Source organism: Arthrobotrys flagrans, assembly GCF_004000055.1.
Source record: "Arthrobotrys flagrans strain CBS H-5679 chromosome Unknown unitig_9, whole genome shotgun sequence".
Taxonomy (NCBI): Eukaryota; Fungi; Ascomycota; class Orbiliomycetes; order Orbiliales; family Orbiliaceae; genus Arthrobotrys; species Arthrobotrys flagrans.
This window is the reverse complement of record NW_027137551.1, coordinates 475,976-499,474: the sequence shown is the minus strand read 5'-3', so window position 1 is coordinate 499,474 and position 23,499 is coordinate 475,976. Positions and strand designations below refer to the sequence as shown.

The window sequence follows — 23,499 nt, the reverse complement described above, 5'->3', positions numbered from 1 at the left end:
CGACGCCGCGACGTCTACGTCTGCTGCGCCGATGGTACTATGGATTCGAGTTTTGAGCTGAGGAGGCTTAGATTTGAAAATGCGTGAGTATTTGAGACGAGGGTTTGGATGCTCTCGCTGCGGTTTTAGAGGATATTACCTATCTTCTACGTGACAGATCGCTATTTTCAATTGGCGAACGTCACCTACGGTCATTACCAACGTTCTTTGCTCAACCGAAACCGCAAGTTGGTGGCACGAGTAATGGTACTTCAAAAGGTAGACATCCAATTGGCTGAGACTTCCAGTCCCTCAGTGTTATAAGTTGGATATCTCTGTTAGAAAAACTTCGCCATACAAATATGCGTGTAACACAGCATCACCCAACACCGCTGCAAAGCTTCCAGACCCAGGTAAATACTAAAGATATCTCCACTACTACTTTTCCGGGGTAAGAAGCCAACCAAACACATAAACTCCGGATAAACGCCAAAGCTTCCCAACTATAAGAACAACCACAATCTATACTTTTGAGAAGAAGTTTGTTATGCTCTGGCTCCCTTTCTCCTTCTTCGCTGCCCCTCTCTTTAATTTCTTTGGTGTGACACTCACTCCCTTCTTTGGGTTATTCGTTGTGCCGCTGCTACTGTAATACCTCTGTTGCTGCTCTTTCTTCACTGGCGAAGGGGTTTTGATCGGCGAGGACATTGGTGGCTCGGTGTCGTCTGAAGTTATTTCTGACAACTTGCGTTTGGGGGCTGGGTGGAGTGGTGTTGTTGGGTTCGATTTGGTTGGACTTTTTGAGGGCGACGGTAGGAGAGGCAGAGGTGTACTAGAATCCGCCTCGTCTGGGTTTAATGTGAGAGTTAGGTCGTCTTCCATGGGTGTGTCGGAGTGCGCTTCTTCCGTTAGGTCGGTATCTTGTACTATATCCTCTTCCTTGATGTATTCCTCTCCGATATCACCATCTGCATCGAGTTGCGATAATTTCTTTGGATTCGTCCAAGGCTTCTCTGGTTCTTTGAAAGGTTGTAAAGGCTTCCCACCTTTTGAGAAGAAGTTTTTGATGTTTGATTTATTATCTTCGCTGTCCAATGGGACAATAAAGCTCGGTGAGTTGTTCCCAACTTTGCCGACCTCTTTTCTGACGGGGTAGCACTCTAGACCTTGTTTTTCGAAAGGTTGGAGAAGTTTCTGAAGGCCGGAGTCCCAAGTACGGGAAGGATCGAGCCATTCTTTTATCTGCGGGGAGTTGGGTTCGAATATTACCGGCATACGGTCGTGGAGGAAGTTTAATTGTTTTGAGGAAGAGGTTGTAATTATTGTATAAGTGTAGAGTTCTTCTGTCGAGTCTATCAAATGGTATTAGATGCGATTACTTCATCAAGCATCGGATAGGAGTATTACCTTCATATCTTACGCAGTCCCATAGTCCGGCTATGTATAATAACTGTCCATCCGATCTTTTTGTAAAATGTGGGACTCGGTCTTTGTCTTTCTTTAACCACTCGAAGAACCCCTGCGCGATGACTATACATCTCTTTTTATTCTTCATCGATGTCCACATTCCTTTATTATCGTATAAGGAGTCATCGCGACAGTTTATTGTCTTCAACATCGAAGAGTAATCTGGATTTCGCTTCGTCCAGAATGGGACCAATCCCCATTTCATTGGGGATAAAACGTATTTAATCTTCCCATTTTTTAATCTTGACGGTGGTTCATCTGACACATTGGCATTATTCGTCATTTCCATCGTCCTTGTAGCATCATCTCCACCATCGTGCGATTCGTCCATTGCTTCTCCCCCCCTGTCATCCAGTTCCCCGCCATCGGCGTAATTGTCTGCTGGACCTGCATCGTCGCCGACGGCACGGTATATAGGTTCATAGTATCCTGGTGCGACATTATAGGATTGCCTAACTCGGTCGACGTCTAGTTCGTCTTCATCGATTTCGAGACCAGCATCGTGGAGGGCATTCCTGATTTCGCGACGGCCCTAGGGTCGGTTATAATTAGCGATCAGATTCTAGACCCGATTGCCCCAAGGAATGAGGGGCAGATAGCATGCTAGCATGCGGGAAATACACACCAAGGCCATTGCGTACCGTCCGCACATTATGAAGAACTAAAAGAATTAGCCAAGCCGTCTATGGAATTCACAGTGAGGAGACTATCGAGGGGTTGAAGCTGGGCAATGCAGTGCGATGTATTATGAGTCGACTGCGCTCAGCCCAGCAGGATTCCCGCGTTTTGCGATGACGGCGCGTCTGCGCAACAGACCTCCGGGGAATCACCGGGAGCACGATCGGGACAGTTCCCGGAACACCAATATCCTGTCTTGGCGCTGTGAGAATGACGTCGGGAAGCGCCCCGCTTAAAATTTGGCTGAGCAGAAACCACGCCCTCTAGGCCTCGCCTCGACATCCCACCACCCGGACAAGTCGACATGCGCCGACATTAATATCGCCATTGCTCCAGACTGTGGGGTACCGACGAACAGCTGAAGCTTCTATATTGAAGCACTATAGGCACAATGACAGCAATGAACCTTGCACGATTGATAGCGCTGGCCGCCCGGAACTACACCTCGAGAAACCCACGGTGTATCTGCGGACGGTCATTGGCTATAACCTCAAGGGTCCAATGGACCTCCTTTCCACGAACAACAATACGAAACTTTCCATCTCGAAGACTACATACTTCACCTTTCCTTCAATCTCTACCAAAATCAAAGAACTCCGCCAATCCCCATGTCCCGCTCGATCGCTTCCAAACCGGCAAGCCGCGGACCTATAACCTCCTAAAACTCCAGACCTACCGTGAAGCTTACCATGATAACCCGAAGCAATTCATATTCGCAATGTTTATGGGTGTGATTACTTTGGGCTTATTAGGCGTAGCGGTGCAAGCTGGATACTATACTCTTATCAAGCCGTTACACAACTATCCCGAAGACGTCGCGAAATTCATCCGAAGAGCTATATTTTACGAAAATAAAATGGATATTAAGGAGTGCATGAAGAACTACCAACGTGCTATTACGGCATCTGAAATGCTGAGTATGGATCCGTTGAGCGATGAGGTTACAGGACTGAAGATTATGTATGCTGGGGTAGCGGAGAAGTGCCATGCGTACGATAAGGGTGTGGAATGGCTTGAGAGATTGAGGTTTGAGATGTTGACGTTGATGGAAGAGAGGAGAGAGGAATTGGGGACCATCGGGTGGTTGAAGGTCATGAAGCGGGTGATCGGTATATCGGTGAAGATTGGAGACCTGCAGGTACTGGATAAGGACGATGCGAATGCGGAGAAGACATATGAGTGGAGCGTTAAGGAAGCAATAAAAGTCATGAGCATACAGAGCCGGCTAAAGGAAGATGAAGAGAGGCCGTGGACAGTGCTGGAAATCGCGGCGATCTTTGAGAGTGAGCCACCACCCCCGAGCCGATCGGACGAAATATCTAATTTAGTGATAGATATGGCTTCTTTCTATGAGCGGACAAACAGGTTTGACTATGCGACGACTTTATACCTCCAAGCTGCCAATCTATTCCATCCGCCGTCGTGTCACAGCGTCATTTTATGTTTGTACTCCTCCGCGGCGATCTTCTTTTAGCATCCGCTAATATACAAATTGTAGTAAACAATGTCGGCGCCTGCAATATGCAACGTCGCCTCCCACCTGGTGAGCCGATGGACCGAGAAACCCAGCTTGAATCCGCAAAGAAGTGGATGGAAAAGGCACTGGATATCGGTAATAATATCAAACCTCCTGCGCGGACGGAAGAATGCGATCAAGGTTGCGTCGTAGCTCTTCACAATATTGGAGAAGTCGAAGAGCAGCTGGGTAAGATGGATGAAGCGATGCTGAAGTTCCAGGAAGCACAGAGTTTAGCGTTCGCAGTTGGGTTTGCAGAGGCATATCAAAATGCTGGTATTGCCCAGGAGAGGATAAAGGCTAAGCAGGCAGGAACATACGAGAGTCCCGAAGATAGGAGGAAGAGAGAAGAAGAAGAACAGCGAAAGATAGATGAAGCTAGGACTGGCGGTTTACCGCCGCTGACGTTGAGTAAATTGGGCCCTGGCTCCAGGAAACGGGATTAAAAAGAGACTCCGTATGAAGTAGGCGATTTGTAAGATAATATACGACTAGTGATACATCATCACCAGCAAGCCATCTACAACTTTAACATTCCTTAGTTATATAGCATGCCTAGGTACTGTGTAGTCGCAGTATTTCTGCATTTTTTCCGCCTTGATTTGGAAGAAGCATATTTACAGAGAATGTCAAACAATGCGAGACCGAGGATGGGTACATGACCTCCGTCGGGTCGAGGTGCATCTTTCTTCCGGGAGTTTTGAACAATGGACTTGAAATCCTACCAGGGGACCCTGCCTACCTATTCAATGGCGGTGGTGGTAGTGGTTATGACGCGGACGACAACGGAGGAGATACAACCACGTTTGGTGACGATGCCGACTCTGGCGAAGACTTCTTCGATGCTGGATATGAAAAAACCTTCTCAGAACTCGCCAAGCTCTTCTAGTTTTAACGTCAAATCTTCATGATAAGAGATACGAAGAATTGGAAACCAACTTGGGTCGCTTTAAAAGTTTGACAGCACCTTTACGTGCTCATCCACATAACGGTCGTCCGTTCGGGCACCTGTACGATAACACCAAAATCGTAAGGAAGCACGAAGGGTTATCACAACTTTTGACGATTCGATTATCGGAGAAAGAGGTTTTTTTGGACGATAAAGAGATCGATCAACTTCAACGAAGGATTCAGAATGCCCTTCATGTTGGCATCAATCTCGTCAGAATGCTTCCTGCGGGCTGCGACCGGACTATGAGCTTTGCAAAAGAGATGGGATTGTTGGGGAATTATGGGAATGTTAGGATCAGGAGCTGCCACTCCTGATCCCAGCCATGAGAGGCAGATATCGATACAACCATGTAGAATTCGTGTTTCTTTTCTTTTCCTTTTTTATAGATTAATTGAGGCAAGGGTAGGAAGCCCGAGACAGCTTTGCATGATTATCTTCTTCATTTTTTGAAACTTCGAGTATACAAAATCGTAGTAAACGAGACTAATTACACAGGAGCTGGAGTTGCAGCAGATGTGGCTGTTGGTAGCTTATGTGTGGCTCGGTAATCCTTAGATGCATGTGGCTGGTGTCCGAAATGTTCAGCATCGCGGCTGTCTCCAAACCATCATCGCTTCTCCTGGCAATCCCATCACCAGCTCCACAAAGAAGCCTCACACCCGTCGCACAGCTCGCTGGTTCTCTCCTCGGCCACGAGCGACATCATTCCCACCGCCCACAATGCCGAAATATAAGTCCCTCCCTCCTGATACCCTCTGTCTACGCTGGTACTGACCTCGCCATTACTCTTCTGTAGGTTCCCAAACCACCACCAATCCTACAATCCATACCCGAAAGCGCGTCACGCAAAACCCGCTAGATGAGCCCAATCCTTCAGCAAGCATGAATTTCTAATACACAAGTGAATTTTCTTGTTTTCTTTTGCGTCGAACGTTTTTATAGGTGACTATTGCGACGTGTACCTGACACACGACTCAATCAGCGTTCGGAAGGCACACAATAACGGACGAAATCACATTCGAAATGTGGTCGAATACTACCAGCGTACGATATCCTCGCAGTAAATGGTACGAAATGGATGCGGCTAACCGCTTTACAATACAGAGATCGGACAGGAACGAGCCCAGTCGGTGATTGATACAATCACTAATTCGTATGCCGCTGAAGGCCATGCACTGCCGTTCCCTGGTATGCCCGGTATGCCCGGCTTCCCGAGCGGACCGCCGCCACCAGGTGGACTGCCGGCTGGGATGCCGCCACCGCCGTTTGGGTTTCCAGGTAAGTGGCTTGGTCGGAAGCCGTAGACGTTGTGGAGATTGCTGACTTGTGCGCTGCAGGTGCTACAGGAATGCCACCACCACCTGGAGGGTTCCCCGGCGGTTTACCGCCTCGTAAGTCCAGTATCTCTGAAAACAATTGATATAAAATTCTAGCTGACGATTTGATAGCTGGAGGGCGAGGTATGCCTCTCCCATTGCCACTGCCTGGCCAACCAGGCGCGCCACCTCTTCCTCTCCCAGGAATGCCTGGCGCACCGCCATTTCCACCAAATTTCCCTCTACCGACAAACCTCCCTGGGGGCATGCCACCCTTAGGTCCTAATGGCATGCCACTTCCAATCCCTCCACCGGGTGGTCTGCCAGCAGGCATGATACCACCACCCGGCTTCCATGGCGGTCCTCCCGGTCCACCGGGTGGAATTAACCCCCCTCCGGGTCTCGGCATGCCGCCATCAGGCGATCCACGACAAATCCCTCCCCCTCAACAACAGCAACTTAGTGGGTTCGGAAACCCACCAAGCTAGATGCCTGGTGGTGGCCCAGGACCACCGAAGATCTTGCCTCCGCCTCCCTCATTCCAGCCTTACCTGCCCGCAACTGCTGCACCCGCGCCACTTTCTTCAGTTCCACAATGGACGGGCAGTACGGTGGCGAGTGAGAGTACTGGTTTGAATGGGAGTACGGATGCATATAGTGCTGCGTGGTCTAACGATGGAAGTCAGCAGAGCTTTGGGAAGGCTGGGCAGGAGTGGAAGAATAAGAGCAAGCGGCAATTCCAACCATCTGGTCTAGGACCGAAAGGTCGGGATTCGCCTCAAGTCAAAAAGCAAGGGAGAGGTGGTTTTAGTGGTAGGAAGGGATAGGAGCCGATGTCGCGCATCTTGGGTCACTTTTTTTTTTTTATATCGTAATACGAGGTCTTTATCCGCACTTTTGCTTCTACCATTGCATTCTCCACCCTCAAAAGAACTTGATAATATTCATATGATAATGGTTGTTTTGATTCACAACGTTTGCCTGAGAGGTTTATGTTTTTTTTCTTCCTTGCAGTTTTTATTACGGTATTCATGGGACTTGTATTATTATCATCCGTCGACCTGGGTGTTTAGAGAGCTCAAAAGAATTATAGCATCTGTTTCTAAGATTTTCTCGTAGAACTCTTCTCTTCTTCTTCTTCTTCTTCTTCCTCTTCCCAGCCAGCCGAATGTCACCTGTTTTTGGTCGGGAAGTCTTGCCACGATACCACCACTCTCCCTTGCCTTTCGCTATGCGTTCGGCTGTTGAAACAGAACACATATTACATATTGCAAAACCTATCAGGCTCAAGTATTTATCCGCGAGTCAACCAGCAACTTCGCAGAACTGCGATAATTCCAGGTAGTGGCGAACAGTACGATTCCTTATATCCAGACGAGGGTAGAATGTTTTTATTGGGAAGAACTTGCCGACCAAGCCACTGGGATCCTTACGTAAAATATCCTCCCCTCATGGCCAAGCATACAAGACTAGGCCGAACAAGAGTGGTTCGCTATATACCCACCATCGGTGAATTAAATTAGCAACCCTAGATAAGAATTGGTCAATGCCACCCCTTCAGTAAGTTAGAGCGGTGGATGCAAATCGGAACTATGACCCCGGAACCTCGTTTTCCCCAGCTTTTCTTCCCACCACCTTCAGCGCTGTATGGTCGTGCACATCCGTAAACTCCACAACGTGCCCGAAATCCCGGCCTTCATGTATGTAATATGCAATAGCTTCGATATGATCAACGTAGCAAGCGAGCCAAGAACATGGGGACTTGAGATCCTCCATAAAGTGGATCGATTGGGGCTAGTCCCAGCTTCTATCAGATCATGATACACACACGGTGCTATGCATATCGTTTAGTTACCACACCCTCAAGGCTTTTCTCATAGAGAGCACCGTTAACCCTTGCCTTCGTTATAGCTGTAGCTATAGGATGTAACAGTATTCTGGACATGATCTGGGCGGCATTTCTTCCTCCTCCCTTCCGGAAGATGTCGAACGGAAACATGACATGATTCAGGCCACTGTTCTTTTCCTTCGAATAATCTCAGCACCACCGTTGGATAAGGATGCTGATTGGTTTGTATTTTGGGAGCTATGTGGTCGTGTGAGCGTGATATCGTAGAAAAGAAGCCGGCCCGTCTCGCCGTGGGACGAGAATGAATGGTCCCATGGTTCGGAGTCGCAGGTTGGGGAATATGCGGAAGGTCATAGCTCTCGTACGGACCAGGAGGGCGACAAGGAGGAAGATATCATGTACGAGCCTTGGTATACTGGCTTGACGATAGGATTGACGATGTATAGCCCCGACAAGGGGGTATCCGTCCGGAGAAGTATAAAAGGACGATGATGGTATCGAGGAAGTAGATTATGCAATCAGCATCCAGACAGCAGTCCAATCATCAGTTACACCTCACCTTTACCTTTCAAGATCAAGATATCTTCAGATCCATAATATCTTTTTTCAAGATCCTTCGAATCTCCATCAAAATGAAGTTCTTCACCGTCCTCGCCGTTGCCGTCCTCCCACTTGCTTTCGCCTCCCCAATTGAAATCCCAGAGGCCCTTCAGAGTACGTGTGCCCCGATATCCCTCCTTTTGACCCGTCTCGTATGCCACCTTTGACCGGTCGTCCTTGCTAACGGAAAAATGAATCGATAGAGCGTGCCTGCAACAACTACAACGCCGTCACCGCCTGCAGCAATGCCTGCCCCAGCGTTGCTCTCAAAGCCTGCTCGAGCTGCAATGGCAACCCCAGCTGTGTCTCAGCATGCTACAGTGCCAGACTTTCCCAGTGCAAGGCCTGCTGCGTCGCCAAGTGCGCTACCTGTTAAGCTTTGATCGATCCCTGTATGGATGCATGTATGGGAAGGTTCGAGTCCTGCCGGTTGCGAGTTACGATTGGCTAGCTAGTCGAATCGGAAAGTTGGAACGATGGGGTCCTGTGCTATAAGATACCATGAATCGTTAAATATAAACTTCGCCCTGAAGAAACAACCGCATACTTTGATTTATTGTAAAACTGGAGGGACATTTTGTTTGTCTCGGTGAAATTATCGATTGTTAGTCAACGTTAGTTTGGAATCATTCTTGAGGTTTATATATAATGCTGTACGACCCCGGCGGCCTCGATGGTCTCATCGAGCCTTAAATGGTGTAGCTGCTCGGGGACCCACCCTTCAAGCGACCCGTTTGTGACCAAAACTCCACATGCATCCAGCCGGTATGTACATATTTCAACCTCACCACCATCCGAAGCATACCGTAGACAATCATAAACAAAAAAAAAACAATGCCGCTTGAATCTCCGCCAACCTCTCTCCCCCTAACTCGGGATTCGGTTCTCGCGGCGCACGAGCTGATAAAACCACACATCCACCGAACTCCCGTCTTGACCTCGAGGACCCTCGATGGCTTTGCCAGTACCCCGCGAAGCACTACGATCGAAGGGATTCACAATGCGCGGTCCGTAGACGCCGGTGATGCGGCGAAACCCAAGATTGGGTTTGTTTTTAAGGCTGAGAATTTACAGAGAGGTGGTGCTTTTAAGATCCGGTATGTTTCATCTTCTTTTGACAATACATCGGACCCATTCCACGCGCTACGGTCTATAATATTTCTACGAGTGAATTGTTAATATGACGGCTGCGCGCAGGGGAGCAACACACGCCCTTTCCCACCTAACCCCCCTCCAAGCCTCCAAAGGCGTAATAACCCACTCCTCAGGAAACCACGCCCAAGCCCTCGCGATCGCCTCATCATCCCACATCCCTCCGATCCCGTGCACCGTAATAATGCCATCGATCTCCACCCCCTCGAAGATAGCAGCGACAAAGGGATACGGTGCGAACGTCGTATTCTCCGGTTCCACAGCACCGGAACGGGAAGCCAAGGTGTTAGAAGAACAGTCGAAGACCGGAGCGACTTTGATACCGCCCTACGATCACCCTTGGATATTATTAGGACAGGGAACCGTGGCGTTGGAACTGATCGAACAGGCCGAAGGTGTCGGAAGGAAACTCGATGCTATTATTGCGCCTTGCGGGGGCGGTGGGCTGTTGAGTGGTATCGCGACGGCGTGCGAGGGTACCGGAATCAAGGTATTCGGCGCGGAACCGAGGAAAGATGGGGGGAATGATTGCGAAAGAGGGCTTAGGAGGGGGAAAAGGGTCGAGGAAGTGAAGACTTTAACGATAGCGGATGGACTCAGGACGCCTACCGGGGTGATCACCTATGGGATTATTGAGAAGAAGGTCGAAGGGGTGTTTAGCGTTACCGAGTGGGAGATCCTACAGGCTACGAGGTTGGTGTTGGAGAGGTTGAAGGTTGTGGTCGAACCAAGTGCGGTTGTGGGGTTGGCGGTGGCGTTGTTCGACGAGGGGTTTAGGAAACTCGTGGAGGAGGAGGGCGGAGAGGAGGGGTGGAACGTTGGGGTGGTGTTCTCGGGGGGGAATACGACGGTGGAGATGTTGGGGGGGGTGTTTGGACGGGAGGAGGAGTTTAGGGGACAGCAGGATGAACTTCTACGGCAGGTCTTTTGAGAGTACCTATCTGCGGAGGAGGTATACGGGATTGGTATCAAGTCCGTACTGTACTAGAATAGAACTAGAGGTCTGGATTTCGAATCCCAAATAACGTGGATTTTGAATCAAGGCCCGTCCGCATGGCCGTAAGGAGAAACTTCGGATGTCACATTCCGACGATATACGCACGGAGCCTCATGCGCATGGCATCACAATGCCATCCCATCGAGATGCATCAAATTAAACGCATCGATCTTTTGACCAATGTTGTTTAACCAGCAAATCGGAATCTCCATCGGATGGGTACCCCCACTCTCGCTTCCCGAAAAATGTCTCTCTTCCATCGAACGAGTCGGAGAAACTCTGCGGCACAACTCAAAGTGCTTGCGTTCGAAGCCGGTTCCAGCCCTTTCCCTCCAAGAAAACCTCCCAGCCGCCTCTTCGGCTGCAATCACCTCTGGCCTCAAAAATAGATTGCTATGCGGCCGACGGAAATAGGGGAGACGGCGCCCCTTGCTGTTCAGTATAACATCGCATACGGCGTGCATGAAGACCGTTAGAAGTAAAGCTTGGGCATAACACCCACAGTCATGCGCATTCCAATTCGTACGATCGATCGAATCTGATACGATATCAACCGTAATCAGCCTGGAGTTATCTCCATATGATTTTTATCCTCGATACCCTAATTATGAATCGCATGGGGTCGTTGGTTACAAGGCGAGAGGGTGACGTTATCATCCCCTTCTTCGCATCATCCCGTACCGTTCCAAAACCATAAAATCCAAACAACGGAAATTTGGCGAGGGAAAGGGACACACGGGTTTACCCGCCCGTTAGCCGTTTGATCTTCTCAGGCCGTATAACCGGCAGAAAAAGAATGAGAATGCGTTCAGGATTCGAAGACCAAAGCTCAATACAAAGCATGCTTCAGAGCAGCCGGGGAATTTGTTTTGTTTTTCATGTTACGCATACCGGTAATATCCATGCGTGTGAACTCGTGATCGTAATCGCAAACGGGGCAGGGTCTAGGGGACTACGTAGAAATGATTGACCGCAGTTGTTTGATCAAATCAATCGACGTCGCACGACAGCGATGTGCAGTGTGCATATGTAGACCACCGTCCGAAAGAGGCGCCCGCTTCACCTCGCCGACACGGAGAAAACAGTCCGCCGATGTCAGAGTTTGGATTCCGAATTCATTGGCACATTTTTTTTTATAAAATAATATAAAAAAAAGATCTCGATGAGAATTGATAACCTCGCCTGTTTAGCTTCGTTCGCGTCGGGAAGACGGGTTAGCTCCGCTTCCGCAACGTGAGAGACATTGGCCAATTAGGTGAAGGGGTAAAGGGGGGGGGAGGAACCTGTGATCCCTGGTGGGCGGGTGAACCGAGCTGTTGGGAACGGGTCTTTTTCTTTTCGTCTCTTTTTTTTCATCCCTTCTTTCTGACGGACCGACCTTTTTTGTGTGCGAGATCCTTTTTATGACAACCGGTTTAACCGTCATACGCATGCTTCTTATTCTAGTTTTTAACGGCCTCTTTCGTGAAGTTATACGGTAGTTAGGATGAAATCAATCGGGTGGAGTTCCAGACTTCTTATCAACAGACGAAGCTCCAAGCAAGCCAACAGGGAAGAGGCTTGCTTTGTACCCGACGAGGCTCCACTTTTCGCAGAAACCAAGTCCACTAAAAGAGAAAAAGCAGTGCCGGTGGAGACTTTCCTATTCCTGAGTAGTGTACTGTGTAATGTAGGTCTTGAGCTTCGATCTCGAACTGGACTTGGTTCCCCCCTCCTCTTTTCCTTCTTTCTTCTTCCCATCGTACATGTCAGCCGTCCTGTCGTTTCTTTGATCTTTTTCATCTGATATTTCGTTCGAGCCTCTCTCACGCCATGATCCTGCGACTACAGCTCGTATAGACCTGCATTTGCTCGTAAACCACCCACCCTCTCCGTATCCCATCCCATCCTTCGAGCTTGGGCCCAGCTCTACCTTCACGTGCATTGGCTAACCGGCTGACATTTGCCTAGGTACTTGGTAGTTCGAGAATCACGTATCTGATTGATTCTTTTTCTTTGTATTTTGTTTTTTGAGCCGCCGAACTGGCCGGATATTGAGAACCGTCGTTTCCGGTTCGCGCACGATTGGTCGCTCCGTGTGCCTGCATACATCCAACATCCAACGACGCCAACACCATGTTATGACCATTTTTTCCTTTTTCCCTTTCCTTGCGCCTTGCGAAAGCATTCCGTTCCGGCCGAAAAAAAAAAAAAAAAATACAAAAGAGAATTACCAACATCTTCTTTTATAATTTTATTTTAATTTTAAAACGAGCTTTTTGGGATACACTATTTCTTGTCTCATTTCTTTCCTTTTTTCCTTTCGGTGCTTGATCGATTTATATAGCGTCTGCAGCTGGTCCTCCGTCTTTGTATGAGAATACCCTTACAACTTACGGCACGTACGTCTCCTCACACGTCCATCTACGGAATTACAATCCATAAAACTTCAATAACCTCGTGACTATCAACTTCACCACCACCGCATCTACAATGCATCGCCGCCCGACAACGCACCTCCGCACCCGTCGTGCCCTCCTAATCCTCGACTGTCAAAATGCATTCCTCTCCCCTTCCCCCAATCCGTTAGCTCCACCTTCTTACCAAGTGGAATCGGTACCATCGACGTTGTCGCCCTTGCTATCGGCTTTTAGAGAAGTGGGCGATGAGGTCATTTGGGTCAATACCCAATTTGATGGAACCTGGGAGTCTGGAAGGCGGGATGGGGTGTTCGTTGATGACGGCGAGGAGGACGGAGGGGTTAAAGGGGGGGCGAAGAAGGAGGTTAAGAAGGCGGTTAACGGGAATAAGGCCAATAGGAATGGGAACAAAGCCGGTCCGTCAAAATCCAATGGACATTCTTATCGACGGGTTCCGTTGAAGAAAGGGATGGTGGCGGGGAAATATAAAGACATGGTCAGCGATTTATTAAAGGGCTACGATGACTCCGATAGCGACGGCGATAACGGTGCGAATGGAACCCCCAAGGAGAAGAAAAAGGAAGAGGAAGTAAAAGAAGACCCGGGCTCGAATACCGACGAATACCTCTCCGAAGAATTCACAAAGCTTTACTCGTCATTCTGGAAAGACTCGGACGTCTACAAAGCCTACCCGGAATATATAAAATCGCTGATATCACCTTCCGACAAGCAATACACCAAATCGTCATACTCGGTCTTTCATATCCCGAATTTTCTGGGGATACTGAGGAGTCGCATGGTCACGGAAATATACTTTGCCGGGGCGCATAGCAATGTGGGTATCTTTGCGACGGTGGCGGATGGGGCCATGCATGGGTTCATGATGACTGTGGTCGAGGACTGTGTGTTTTTCAGAAGTAGGAAGAGGCATGATACGGCGATGAAGGAGATGGAAGCGGATTTGGGGATGATTAAAATGGATAGTTCGGAATTACTGAAGAAGATGGGGAAGACGCCGGGGAAGCAGGAAAGGGAGGCGGAGGAAGAGGAAGAGGAGGTCAAAGGGGAGGAAGTCTCCGGGACGGGCAGGATTAGGAATCCAACGCTTGATCCGGAAGTTGTCGAAGCGCTGATGGAGAAGTTGAAAGTGGGCAGTACGACCGAAGAAGACGAAGAGGAATCCAAGAAGGTCAAGAGGAATTCGAGGGTTGGAGAAGGCGGGAAGACGGTCAACGGCGCCGGAAGGGTGATTGCCAACGGAAGCAGCAGAGTCGCGCAGAGGGAGAGCCTTAAGACCCCGGATCAGTTACTCGGAAAGGTTGCAACCGCTGCAGGGGTACAACGTCCGAATAGCGCACCCGTTAGCGGGTTTCAATTCGCCTCTCCCGAACTACCGGAGAAGAAGAAAGAGGAAGGAACATCATCACCGACGAGTTCTCTGTCTTCGGAAAGCCTTATCGAACGGACGGCGATATTTCAACGACCTTACAGTTTGGATGCGTCAAAAATTGAGGATCAGGATGAAGAAATATGCGTCCAGGAATTCAAGCGCAATGTTCGACCGAGGGTATCCCGCCCAGCCGCATCCGCACCAGGTCCTGCTTCGTCGTCGTCACCATCATCCGCTACCGCTGGAGCGGTACCTCGGGAACGAGTGCGTGCGAAGATCACAATGCGCCGTCCGACGGATAAGAAAGGTCGTCCGGCTTCCCCGGATAAACCTGGTATCAGCGGTAGCGGGAAATTGGAGATTGCGAGGGCAATGAGCACTTTGAGTATTTCGACCATATCCAGCGGTGAAGCTGAGAAGTCGCAGGCCGCGAAGGATGAACTGCTCAAGAGCATATTGACCAAGAAGACGGAGCCATTATCCTTACCTGCACCGGCGCCGGTAGTGGCCCCGGAGACTACATCAGAGTCACCCTCATCCAAGTCATCTGCGGCTGAAGTTGGAGCTAAGGCTGTTGGAGCTAAAGATGCCGAAGCTGAGGCTAAGGATGTCGGAGCTACTAAAGAACCTGCAGCAGTTGACGAGAAGAAGACTGGCAAAGTTGCTGGAACGCCCGAACAGGCAAGCGAGCAGCCGGTGAAGGATCAGGTCCATAACGTTGAGAATCATTCCACCGAACCTCATGAAGAGTCTATAAAAACACCTCCGTTGTCGACTTCGAACCCATCCACTCCTTCCCTCCCAGCATCATCAGCATTACCAATTGATTCTGCTTCTGCGCTTTCAAAGGATACTTCAAAGGATACAATGCCTTCGTCTGATTCTGACGCTGTGGTTTCGCCGCCGGGCGACAACACAATCGAAAACCCACCACCACCCGAACAAGATTCAGCCGACCAGCAAGTTCCTATCGAACAGCCGCCTACTGAAAACACCACCGCCATAACTACGACACCTGCTCCTTCCGATCCAGAGCCATCTACGGCTTCCGCTCCTCAATCCACCCACAAAGCTCGCAAACAGAAGCGCAAAGATGCGAACCACTCCGCCGCCCTGGGTCCAAATGACACCCTCGGCGAACCCACCGACTCGACTTCCTTAATCACCTCCCTCCTTCCAGCAGACTTCAGCACCCGCGTCTTCGCTCAACTGAAATCAGAAGTCCAATGGCGAGTTATGTACCACCGTGGTGGCGAGGTCCCACGCCTGGTAGCCGTACAAGGGCAGATCGACGAAGACGGTTCATTCCCAATCTACCGACATCCATCGGACGAATCTCCACCACTACTTCCATTTTCAAAGACAGTGGAGGAGATTAGAAAACACGTGGAGGCGAGGTTGGGCCATAAAGTCAATCACGTTTTGATACAGCTTTATAGAACCGGGACGGATTATATTTCCGAGCACTCAGATAAGACGTTGGATATTATGAAAGGTAGCGGGATTGTGAACGTGAGTTTGGGGGCACAGAGGGTTATGACTCTGAGGACGAAGAAGAAGGAGAGGGAGAAGGTCGTTCCCCATGCTCAGCACGAGAAACAGGATGAACCTAAGGCCGGGGCTGAGCCGGAACTAGCTAAAGAGGGCTCGGCGGCCACAGAAGCCCCTCCCACCCCTGCTCCTCCGAAGGCGGAGGGAGAACCGGAAGAACCCCGCATCATCCAAAAGATCCCACTACCCCATAATTCAATGTTCATCCTGGGTCTCCCTACGAATCAAAAATGGATGCACAGCATCCAACCCGACAAACGTCTGCTCCGCGACAAATCCCCCGAAGAACTAGCCTACTCCGGCGAACGAATCTCCCTAACCTTCCGTCACATCGGTACCTTCCTAAGCAAGGATGAGAAGAAAATCTGGGGCCAAGGTGCCACGGCTAAAACCAAGGAAGACGCCAAGGATACCATCGTGGGCGATGAAAAGAGGGCCGAGGAGATGGTTTTTGCGTTTGCGGCGGAGAATAGGATGGGTGCTGGGTTTGAATGGGAGGAGTGGTACGGCAAGGGATTCGATGTTTTGCATTTCAAAGAGCAGAGGAGGAAGGTTAGAGTACTGAGGGGTGATCCCGGGTGTACGGGGGTCAGGATTGCCATGGAGGTCGTGGGGTGGAAAGATGTGGTGGTTGAAGAGGTGGGGATTGAACAAGTCAAGGGGATGGAGGTTGCCGGTGGGCTTAGAGGTGACTTGCCAGTATTGGAAGATGTGGATAGGGATAGGACGGTGGTCGTGGGAGAAGAAGCGGTGTTGATGTTTTTGGCTACGGCGGTGGATGAGGGTATCAAGTGGTTGCTGCCAGGTTTGGTGACGAGACGGGCGGAGTATGCGAGGTGTTTGAGCGGGCTGATGGAAGTTAGAAGATTGAAAACCGCTATGGAGGTGCTGGCGGTTGTTAGCGCCGGGAGCGTTATGGTCGAGCATCCGCTGTTCGAAAAAGTCCACGAGGAGCTAAAGTACTGGGATGCATGGTATTCGTCAAAGAAGGAGAGCGTGAGCTCCGAGACCGAGGGTGTGGGGAGCAGGGTTAACGTTGTGGATTGTGCGGTTTTCCCATATCTGAAGCGACTGAGGGAGTTTGGGTTTCTGGATGTGAAGGAGAAGGATGGAGCGGGAGCTAGGTATGAGAATCTAGTCAAGTTTGTGAAAAGGTTCGAGAAGGAAAAGTTTGTCAAGGCGGTGGTTAAGACTGATGCCTGAGTTTTTTTTTTTCCTATATACCCTTTTTTCCTCATCGATGTTTCGTATTATTGCTTTACCGTTTTTGTTCATAGTTTTAGCAAGCAGGGTGTTTGGGAGGCTAGTTTGTTCGTTTATTAGCTTTGGCTTTGATATCTAACGGCCTGGTCTTGCGTCGATTTCAGCCGGCTTTATCTATCCATCATTTTGAGTAGTATAGTCCCGTACCCCAGACACCGGTTAGTAACATCTGTAGTATACAATTACGATCAATCGAAAATCCACTCGCGCGGGTGTTTCTAAAACGCCGGTATCCCCCCCCGATCCATGATGATAAAATAGTGTTCCATATGCAATGCCCGTAGAACGCCCGATAGAAGAATCAAAGTAACGGTCCATCACTCGATTACGACCTGCTCGCCAACCCTCCTCCTCTTCCCTCCTCTCGCGCTCGTAGTCCTGGGCGCGACGGCCTTCTTCCCCGCCGCCAAAACCCTCCTTTTCTTCTCCGGTTCAAAAAATTCGCCATCCCCATCGACGGTATCATCGTCCCCCTCATCCTCTTCAGACTCCACCCGTCCTTGCAATAAACCCACCGTCTTCCTTCCACCCCCACTCCTTCCTTCGTGATCCCCAACCGACCCCTCAACGGTCAACAGACTTTCTCTAAACCTCGCCGCATTCTCAACTTCCTCCTCGTGACTCTTCATTTTATGAAAACTTGCGTGATGGCCGCAGCCGTCGCAGTCGAATGAGGTCGTGGCCTTTAAAGGGTGGACCATGAAGCGTTGGCAGGCGCAGGCGGAGATTAGACTCGATCTTTGGAGGCAGGGGCCGCGGGGGATCGGGTAGGACATCTTTTGTTAGTTAGTCGGTAAGGTATTTTAATATGCGATCAAGTAGGGGAGGGAGAATGACGTACGGTTGTCCATATGGAATTCTGGGGTAACCCGGCCGGTTGCATTGTCTTTGATACACGAAGGTGGGCGGCAGTCGTAGTAGAGCTTGTTCCGGAACTAGCAGTTTTGGATCGAACCGATTGCGGAGGTGGTGAAGGCGATAGCTCTATAATCCGTGGATTCGAATTTGAATTCGCAGCTGCTTCCTTTTGTGGCAATATCGACCGTTTGGGACGACCGTTTGTTTGTCGTTGCGGTTGCTCGTGCGTAGGCGGCGCGCTTTGCTTGGCGGAGTCGAGAAGGGCGGTGGTCAGAGATGTGGCTGCGAAGGTGGTTATGGCGCCGAAGATAGACATCGGGAGAGGGGAGTAAGTAGAAGTGATGATGGGTTTTTGATAATGGATGGGAGCTAGTGGGGATTATTCTGGGGGAGAATGACGGGTGGAAGGGTGAGGTTGAGGAGCCAATGAAAGCGCGAGAAGTTGCAACGGAGGCAACGCATAGGTCCGATTGAGCCTCAAGTCAGGATTCTGCAAAAGTACAAGTAGGAATTGCAACGGTATCGGGGAACTTGAGATAGGAATAGTCTAGGAACGAAAGGAAGGGGTTACGAGGCGAATTTAATTTCAATAAAATCGACTAAATACAATAATATAAAATCGGGTTATGTACGAAGCTGCCTGAGATGTTGGCCACGTTTCAGGCAACTCGAGATCTAAAAAAAAACTACATCCACTACTCTGTAAGGCCATGTTTTAGTTCAATGCATTCGTATTGCTGACAAATCGAAAGATTGAGACGTTTCTGTAATCGGAGGCACCAGTGTTAATAGCGGTGCAAACGTAGGTCGAATGCTCGCCCCTGCTCCCGATTGACGGCCCGAAGTAGCAATATTCTTCAGGATTATCCGTATCCGTGCAGGTATAGAAGAATTTGCTTGATCCATTAAGCGTGCCGAAACCAATTCTTTGCCTCGAAGGATAGTAATTGAAATACATATTCTCACTGGTTCTCGGGTGTAAATGAGCCGGTCGTCAAATATGGTACCGGTACTGTAATTCTCATCCTTCACGGTCAGGAACATAGGATCGTCGTCAAACCCAATGAAACGAAGTTTATAGGCGTCTACAAATTCGTCGTAAACGAGGAAATTCCTGCCACCTGAGCTCTGTAAAAATAGAACTCGGCATGTCGGCTTCGTCAACTTTATCGATTTCATGCGTCCCATAAATCCCATCAGCTGGATAATAAAGTAAGATGTATCCTTCGATGGTGTAGGTAGCTGTAGCTGTAGCGGCGGTAATTGAGGCGGACGTTTCTGCGAGATTTAGAGTAGGAGTACTAGTAGTCTCGGATGCAGTTTGTTCGGTCTCAAGGTGAACTGAGATCCTGATGGAAGTGCTGGTATCTGTTATCAAGGTTTCTGAGGGGCGGTTACTGCTTGAAAACATGCGCTTTCTATTTCAACGGCGGCGAAAGTTAAAAGTTCGGTCGGAACATTTCGTCGACAAGTTTGGGGCCAGAGGAGCTCAAAAATGATAATCTTAAATTCATTCTGGTGGTCCTCCATTTATATATAGATACGCCTAGGATTGCGCACGCGATGGCGTATTATATTCCGCTACTCACCACGAAATAGCTTCACCCGACCCTTCGCTTCTCATTCCCTCATCACAATCCTCTTCGAAATCAAAATCTTCCACCACCACCGAATCGTGCACAAACCGCTTCATCCACAACTTCCCCCATCTCGACTCAGATCCCGTCCCATAAAATAGTTCTTCCCTAAAATACCACCCATCGTACCTCTCTCCTACCAAAACCTTTTCGCCACCGAGAGTCAACCATACGTCCACGAAGTCGATCTGTTTTAAACTGTTGCAAGTGATATCGCAGAGGACCCTTTGGTATCCACCGCGATTCCATTCCATCATTTGTAGGTTTGGTGGGTGGAGTATTAGTTCCATGCATTCGACGAGTAGGTTTGTGTCGTGGATTGAATCTGGGCTGTTGTCATCTTCTAGGTCTGGACTGCTCAGTTCGGTGACTCTTAGTCGCTTTAAAGTTGTGAGAGTGTCTAGAAATACCAATTCCTATATAGCCCATAGTCACTGTCAGTATGTTCCTTTTGTACGACTCGAGTAAAGATGGGATAGGTACCTCTCGTAGAAACAACCCCACCTTCGTTATCGACAGACTCTCGAGACTAGGAAAAGTAACCTTCAACTGCGATACAGTCGCCTCAAACCCACCCGTTTGATATTCCCCACACTCCAAACTAAGACTCCTCACGTTCTTCGCCCGAAATTCCGCTACAAATGGCTGAATAGCATACCCCGGCGTAGCCATCGTAAACCAAGCACAGGGGTAAACATACGAAACCACCGTATGCAAATTCCTAACCTCAAGCTCCTCCATCTTATCCAACATCCCCATCGCATTCAAAATATACCAAACATTCTTAATAGCAAACGTCGTCAAAAGAAACGACTGTCCCTTCAGACTTATCGAAAACCTCGATAATTTTCTTTCCGGTTGCTTTTGTTCCCATTCTTCTATGCATCGTGGCCAAAAGAACTCAACCCGGTCCATGCTGGATGCCCATCTAGCACCGGCGGCATCGATGACACCGGTATTTCGCAAATGCACCGGATTTACACTCTGTTCTAAGGGCATCAATGTATTCATATGAAACGGATAAACCGTGGTTTTGTAAGGATACCAAGCACAATCGATTTCAACCTCCATATCATCAAGCATCGGACAATGGAAGAGGAAATAAGGAATTAAATCGTAAGCCCAAGTGTGTCTTACCCCGTGACCCCGATAATATCGACCGCAGACGTTGACAAGTTGGCTGTGTATTTGAACGCTCCGAACATTGGCGAGGAGGTTTGTTGGAACGGGGAAGATTGAAGGTAAGTCTCTGTTGAGTCGGGCGACGGAATCGAAGAGTTTGTCTAGGCGGGAATAGATTTTACGAACTGGATCGGTGATGTAGAGGGTTCTAGAAGGAGGGGGTTGCACGAAGGCGGTTGCTTACCTGTTAGTATTGCTCCCGCTTTATGTTCATAAATTGTATACGCGGCACGTGGTAGCTTTCCACGTTAAATGGAAATGAGGTTGGAGAGAAGAGAAGAAGTTTGGTAATGCATCTACGCTTGCAATATAAAGGGTGTTTATCATTCAGACTTTGGTAACAAATCCACGCTTTCATGGATATTCCATCGGCGGTTGTAGTTGTACTTCGGGAGTTCTCCAATAACGGGGATTTTGAACTCCATGGAGGTGAGAAGGAGTGTATACCCCGCCGTGTACCAGCTCCGACAGGTTCGGAGAAAGGCGAGGCGGTCGGATTGTGTCAGCGGTTCGCATATGAGGTGGAGGATGTCATATGGCAGGTATACTGCGGGTTTTGAGTATTGCGGTGGCATTTTGACAGTTGATATCTACACGAATGAAGGATGATGTTCAACGGTAGTCGCAGGATCGGAGGGTCTGGCGTTATGGAGTCATCCCGGTCTGTGTTGGTGGGCCTGTTGTGAGCCAATGATATTCGAGCCCTATAAATATCGTATTTGATGCGGCTCTCCTATCTGTAGCATGTAGATGCGTATACCCAATTTGCGATGTACATATCTTGTATCCCGTGAAATATCGATATCAAATTCGGAAATAACTTATCAAGCTATCCCTAGGAAATATTCAATAAGGAATACGGAGTACCATCAGCTGCGTTTGGATCGGATTCCAGGTATCCAATCCAATCCTGTAAAAAAAGGCGCATGCCATGAATGAACTGGTCGTTTCATTTATCCAATATAAGTCCTAAAGATTAGGTAGCCTGATCCGGAGCTCAAGCTTCGCTACAAGCTAATCCCGCGATCCCAATACAATAGCCATGCATGATCCGATAGTCTCTCTTCACAACCCACCAAACATAGCTTTTTACCAAACTTGTCATCGCCCTCAGCACAAGTTATAAGCAACCCTCGATACATCTTCCGTACAATCGCTTCAATTTATCATCCTTGATCCAGTGGAGGTCGCTAGTACGGGTATTCGGGCCCTCCGTCGTAGTCAGACTCCAACAACCGCACGACTCCACGCAAGTCGAGTGCATAAATCAACCACCGTATATAAGCTGAACAAGTATCATCTGTTACTCCTTTAATGGTAGGAATAAAACCATTAGCTTGGAAATGTTCTTTTTCTTCTTCTTTTGTTGTTATTGGTTCGGTGCTCGGAAGGGTGTGTATAGATGTAAACTCGACAGAAGTGAAAAGAACTTACCAAACGGATCATCAATTTCAGAATTAGTATAACTCCGAATATGCCTCTGTACCATCCCCGCCCCATCGTTTAACCGGTCAATCTCCTCATCCGGAAGTATCGCTGCTGGTTGAAGACCCGCCCCAAGACATGGTCTCGTCGTCGGATGAAGATTCAAATACTACATAAACTTGAAAACTTCTGAAAATTAATTTTAAATTAGAATAATTAGAACAGTTTCTTTCTAATAAAAAAATTTTTTTTCTTCTAAATTTACTATCTACAAGCAAGACAAAAAAAAAATTTAATAAAATTATGCAACAGAAACTGCTCAACCCTAAAAAACAAAACCTTTCGTTCCCATCTCTTAAAGAGCCTCCAAATGCTCATGCACCAGCCTGAGTCTTCGATTAAAGAGATAAAACAAAGAAAAAGTGGATACAAAAGAGGAAAGAAAGGAATGATAGATTATAAAGACATAAACGAAGGTGACCATCCATCCATCCGACCGTATAACTCATTAAAATAGATTAAGGAAAGAGCGATGAGGTTCCAGTGGAGCCCGAACAAGAAGAGAAACGGTGATGGCTCAAAGATACATTGTAGGCGACAGAGTCATTGATCCAACTGTCTAATACTGTCATCGGTGACGCGGTATAGGCGTTGACGATCTCCGGTACTGGCCTGTGACACTTGTTCTGTCATTATTGGCTGGTGCAGTTGCTGGTACGGTGGCTGGAAGCTCAGCTGCACCCGACCGACTCGATGTCCGATGCATTTGTCGGCGATCTCCGTCGGGATTATTAGATCGAGTTGGAAGGGACTGATCATTTCGCTGTTGACGGCCCCTGTCAGGGCCATTGGAACGAGCACTAGCGTGTGAGGATGCAGTTCCGGTCCGTGCCGAAGATCCATTTGAACGAGACCCGCGTCGTTCGCGCTGGGGGTTTCTATCAGAGTTATCACGATGTGTGATGGTTTGTCGGTTTGATTGCTGTGGCCCCCCTTGGTTGTAGTACACCGTGGTTGTGGTTGTTGTTGCCGTTGTTTTTGTTGTATCATCGATGTCCAAGGTGACGCGGAAAAGTCCAAAAACTGAGAGGGATGACTGCCGTCTGATAGTTCGCACGGCCGAAGAGGATCGCACAACTGAAGATGATCGCACAGTCGAGGAGGATCGGTCAGCAGGGCGACCACGGTCCGTTGACGTCGTTCCTGAGAACGAGGGCCTACGGGTTACAGTGGCGCCGCTGGAGAATGATGATCTTCGCCGGCGCTCCCGGCTCGACATGATTATGCG

The 23,499-nt window shown here is 48.9% G+C and overlaps 7 protein-coding genes and 1 further gene across 8 annotated transcripts; 5 read left to right on the top strand and 3 right to left on the bottom strand.

Annotated features, from left to right (window-relative positions):
• Positions 1-501: 501 nt before the first annotated feature.
• Positions 502-2,098, bottom strand: DFL_005521 (uncharacterized protein; the record flags this gene model as incomplete). The annotated part of the gene is made up of 3 exons (XM_067634793.1): positions 502-1,331; positions 1,387-1,978; positions 2,072-2,098. The coding sequence occupies 3 exons, from the start codon at positions 2,096-2,098 to the stop codon at positions 502-504; spliced, it is 1,449 nt and encodes a 482-aa protein (XP_067489287.1).
• A 417-nt stretch (positions 2,099-2,515) lies between these two features.
• DFL_005520 (uncharacterized protein) lies at positions 2,516-4,529 on the top strand (the record flags this gene model as incomplete). The annotated part of the gene is made up of 4 exons (XM_067634792.1): positions 2,516-3,407; positions 3,459-3,566; positions 3,623-4,051; positions 4,264-4,529. 4 exons carry the CDS (start codon positions 2,516-2,518, stop codon positions 4,527-4,529), a joined length of 1,695 nt encoding a protein of 564 aa, XP_067489286.1.
• A 783-nt stretch (positions 4,530-5,312) lies between these two features.
• DFL_005519 (uncharacterized protein) lies at positions 5,313-6,735 on the top strand (the record flags this gene model as incomplete). The annotated part of the gene is made up of 7 exons (XM_067634790.1): positions 5,313-5,322; positions 5,379-5,384; positions 5,535-5,636; positions 5,697-5,870; positions 5,930-5,983; positions 6,041-6,370; positions 6,416-6,735. The coding sequence occupies 7 exons, from the start codon at positions 5,313-5,315 to the stop codon at positions 6,733-6,735; spliced, it is 996 nt and encodes a 331-aa protein (XP_067489285.1).
• A 1,654-nt stretch (positions 6,736-8,389) lies between these two features.
• DFL_005518 (uncharacterized protein) lies at positions 8,390-8,733 on the top strand (the record flags this gene model as incomplete). Its single annotated transcript, XM_067634789.1, has 2 exons — positions 8,390-8,471; positions 8,561-8,733. 2 exons carry the CDS (start codon positions 8,390-8,392, stop codon positions 8,731-8,733), a joined length of 255 nt encoding a protein of 84 aa, XP_067489284.1.
• Positions 8,734-9,191: 458 nt separating this feature from the next.
• On the top strand, positions 9,192-10,440 carry DFL_005517 (uncharacterized protein; the record flags this gene model as incomplete). The annotated part of the gene is made up of 2 exons (XM_067634788.1): positions 9,192-9,454; positions 9,555-10,440. The coding sequence occupies 2 exons, from the start codon at positions 9,192-9,194 to the stop codon at positions 10,438-10,440; spliced, it is 1,149 nt and encodes a 382-aa protein (XP_067489283.1).
• Positions 10,441-12,978: 2,538 nt separating this feature from the next.
• Positions 12,979-17,049, top strand: DFL_005516 (uncharacterized protein; the record flags this gene model as incomplete). Of its 2 annotated transcripts, none has more annotated exons than XM_067634787.1 (1): positions 12,979-17,049. In XM_067634787.1, one exon carries the CDS (start codon positions 12,979-12,981, stop codon positions 17,047-17,049), a length of 4,071 nt encoding a protein of 1,356 aa, XP_067489282.1. The 2 variants fall into 2 exon arrangements, with proteins under 2 accessions (XP_067489282.1, XP_067489281.1); XM_067634786.1 differs by having other exon boundaries at positions 14,578-17,049.
• A 377-nt stretch (positions 17,050-17,426) lies between these two features.
• On the bottom strand, positions 17,427-18,283 carry DFL_005515 (uncharacterized protein; the record flags this gene model as incomplete). The annotated part of the gene is made up of 2 exons (XM_067634785.1): positions 17,427-17,885; positions 17,951-18,283. The coding sequence occupies 2 exons, from the start codon at positions 18,281-18,283 to the stop codon at positions 17,427-17,429; spliced, it is 792 nt and encodes a 263-aa protein (XP_067489280.1).
• Positions 18,284-19,042: 759 nt separating this feature from the next.
• DFL_005514 lies at positions 19,043-21,361 on the bottom strand.
• Between the last annotated feature and the right edge of the window lie 2,138 nt (positions 21,362-23,499).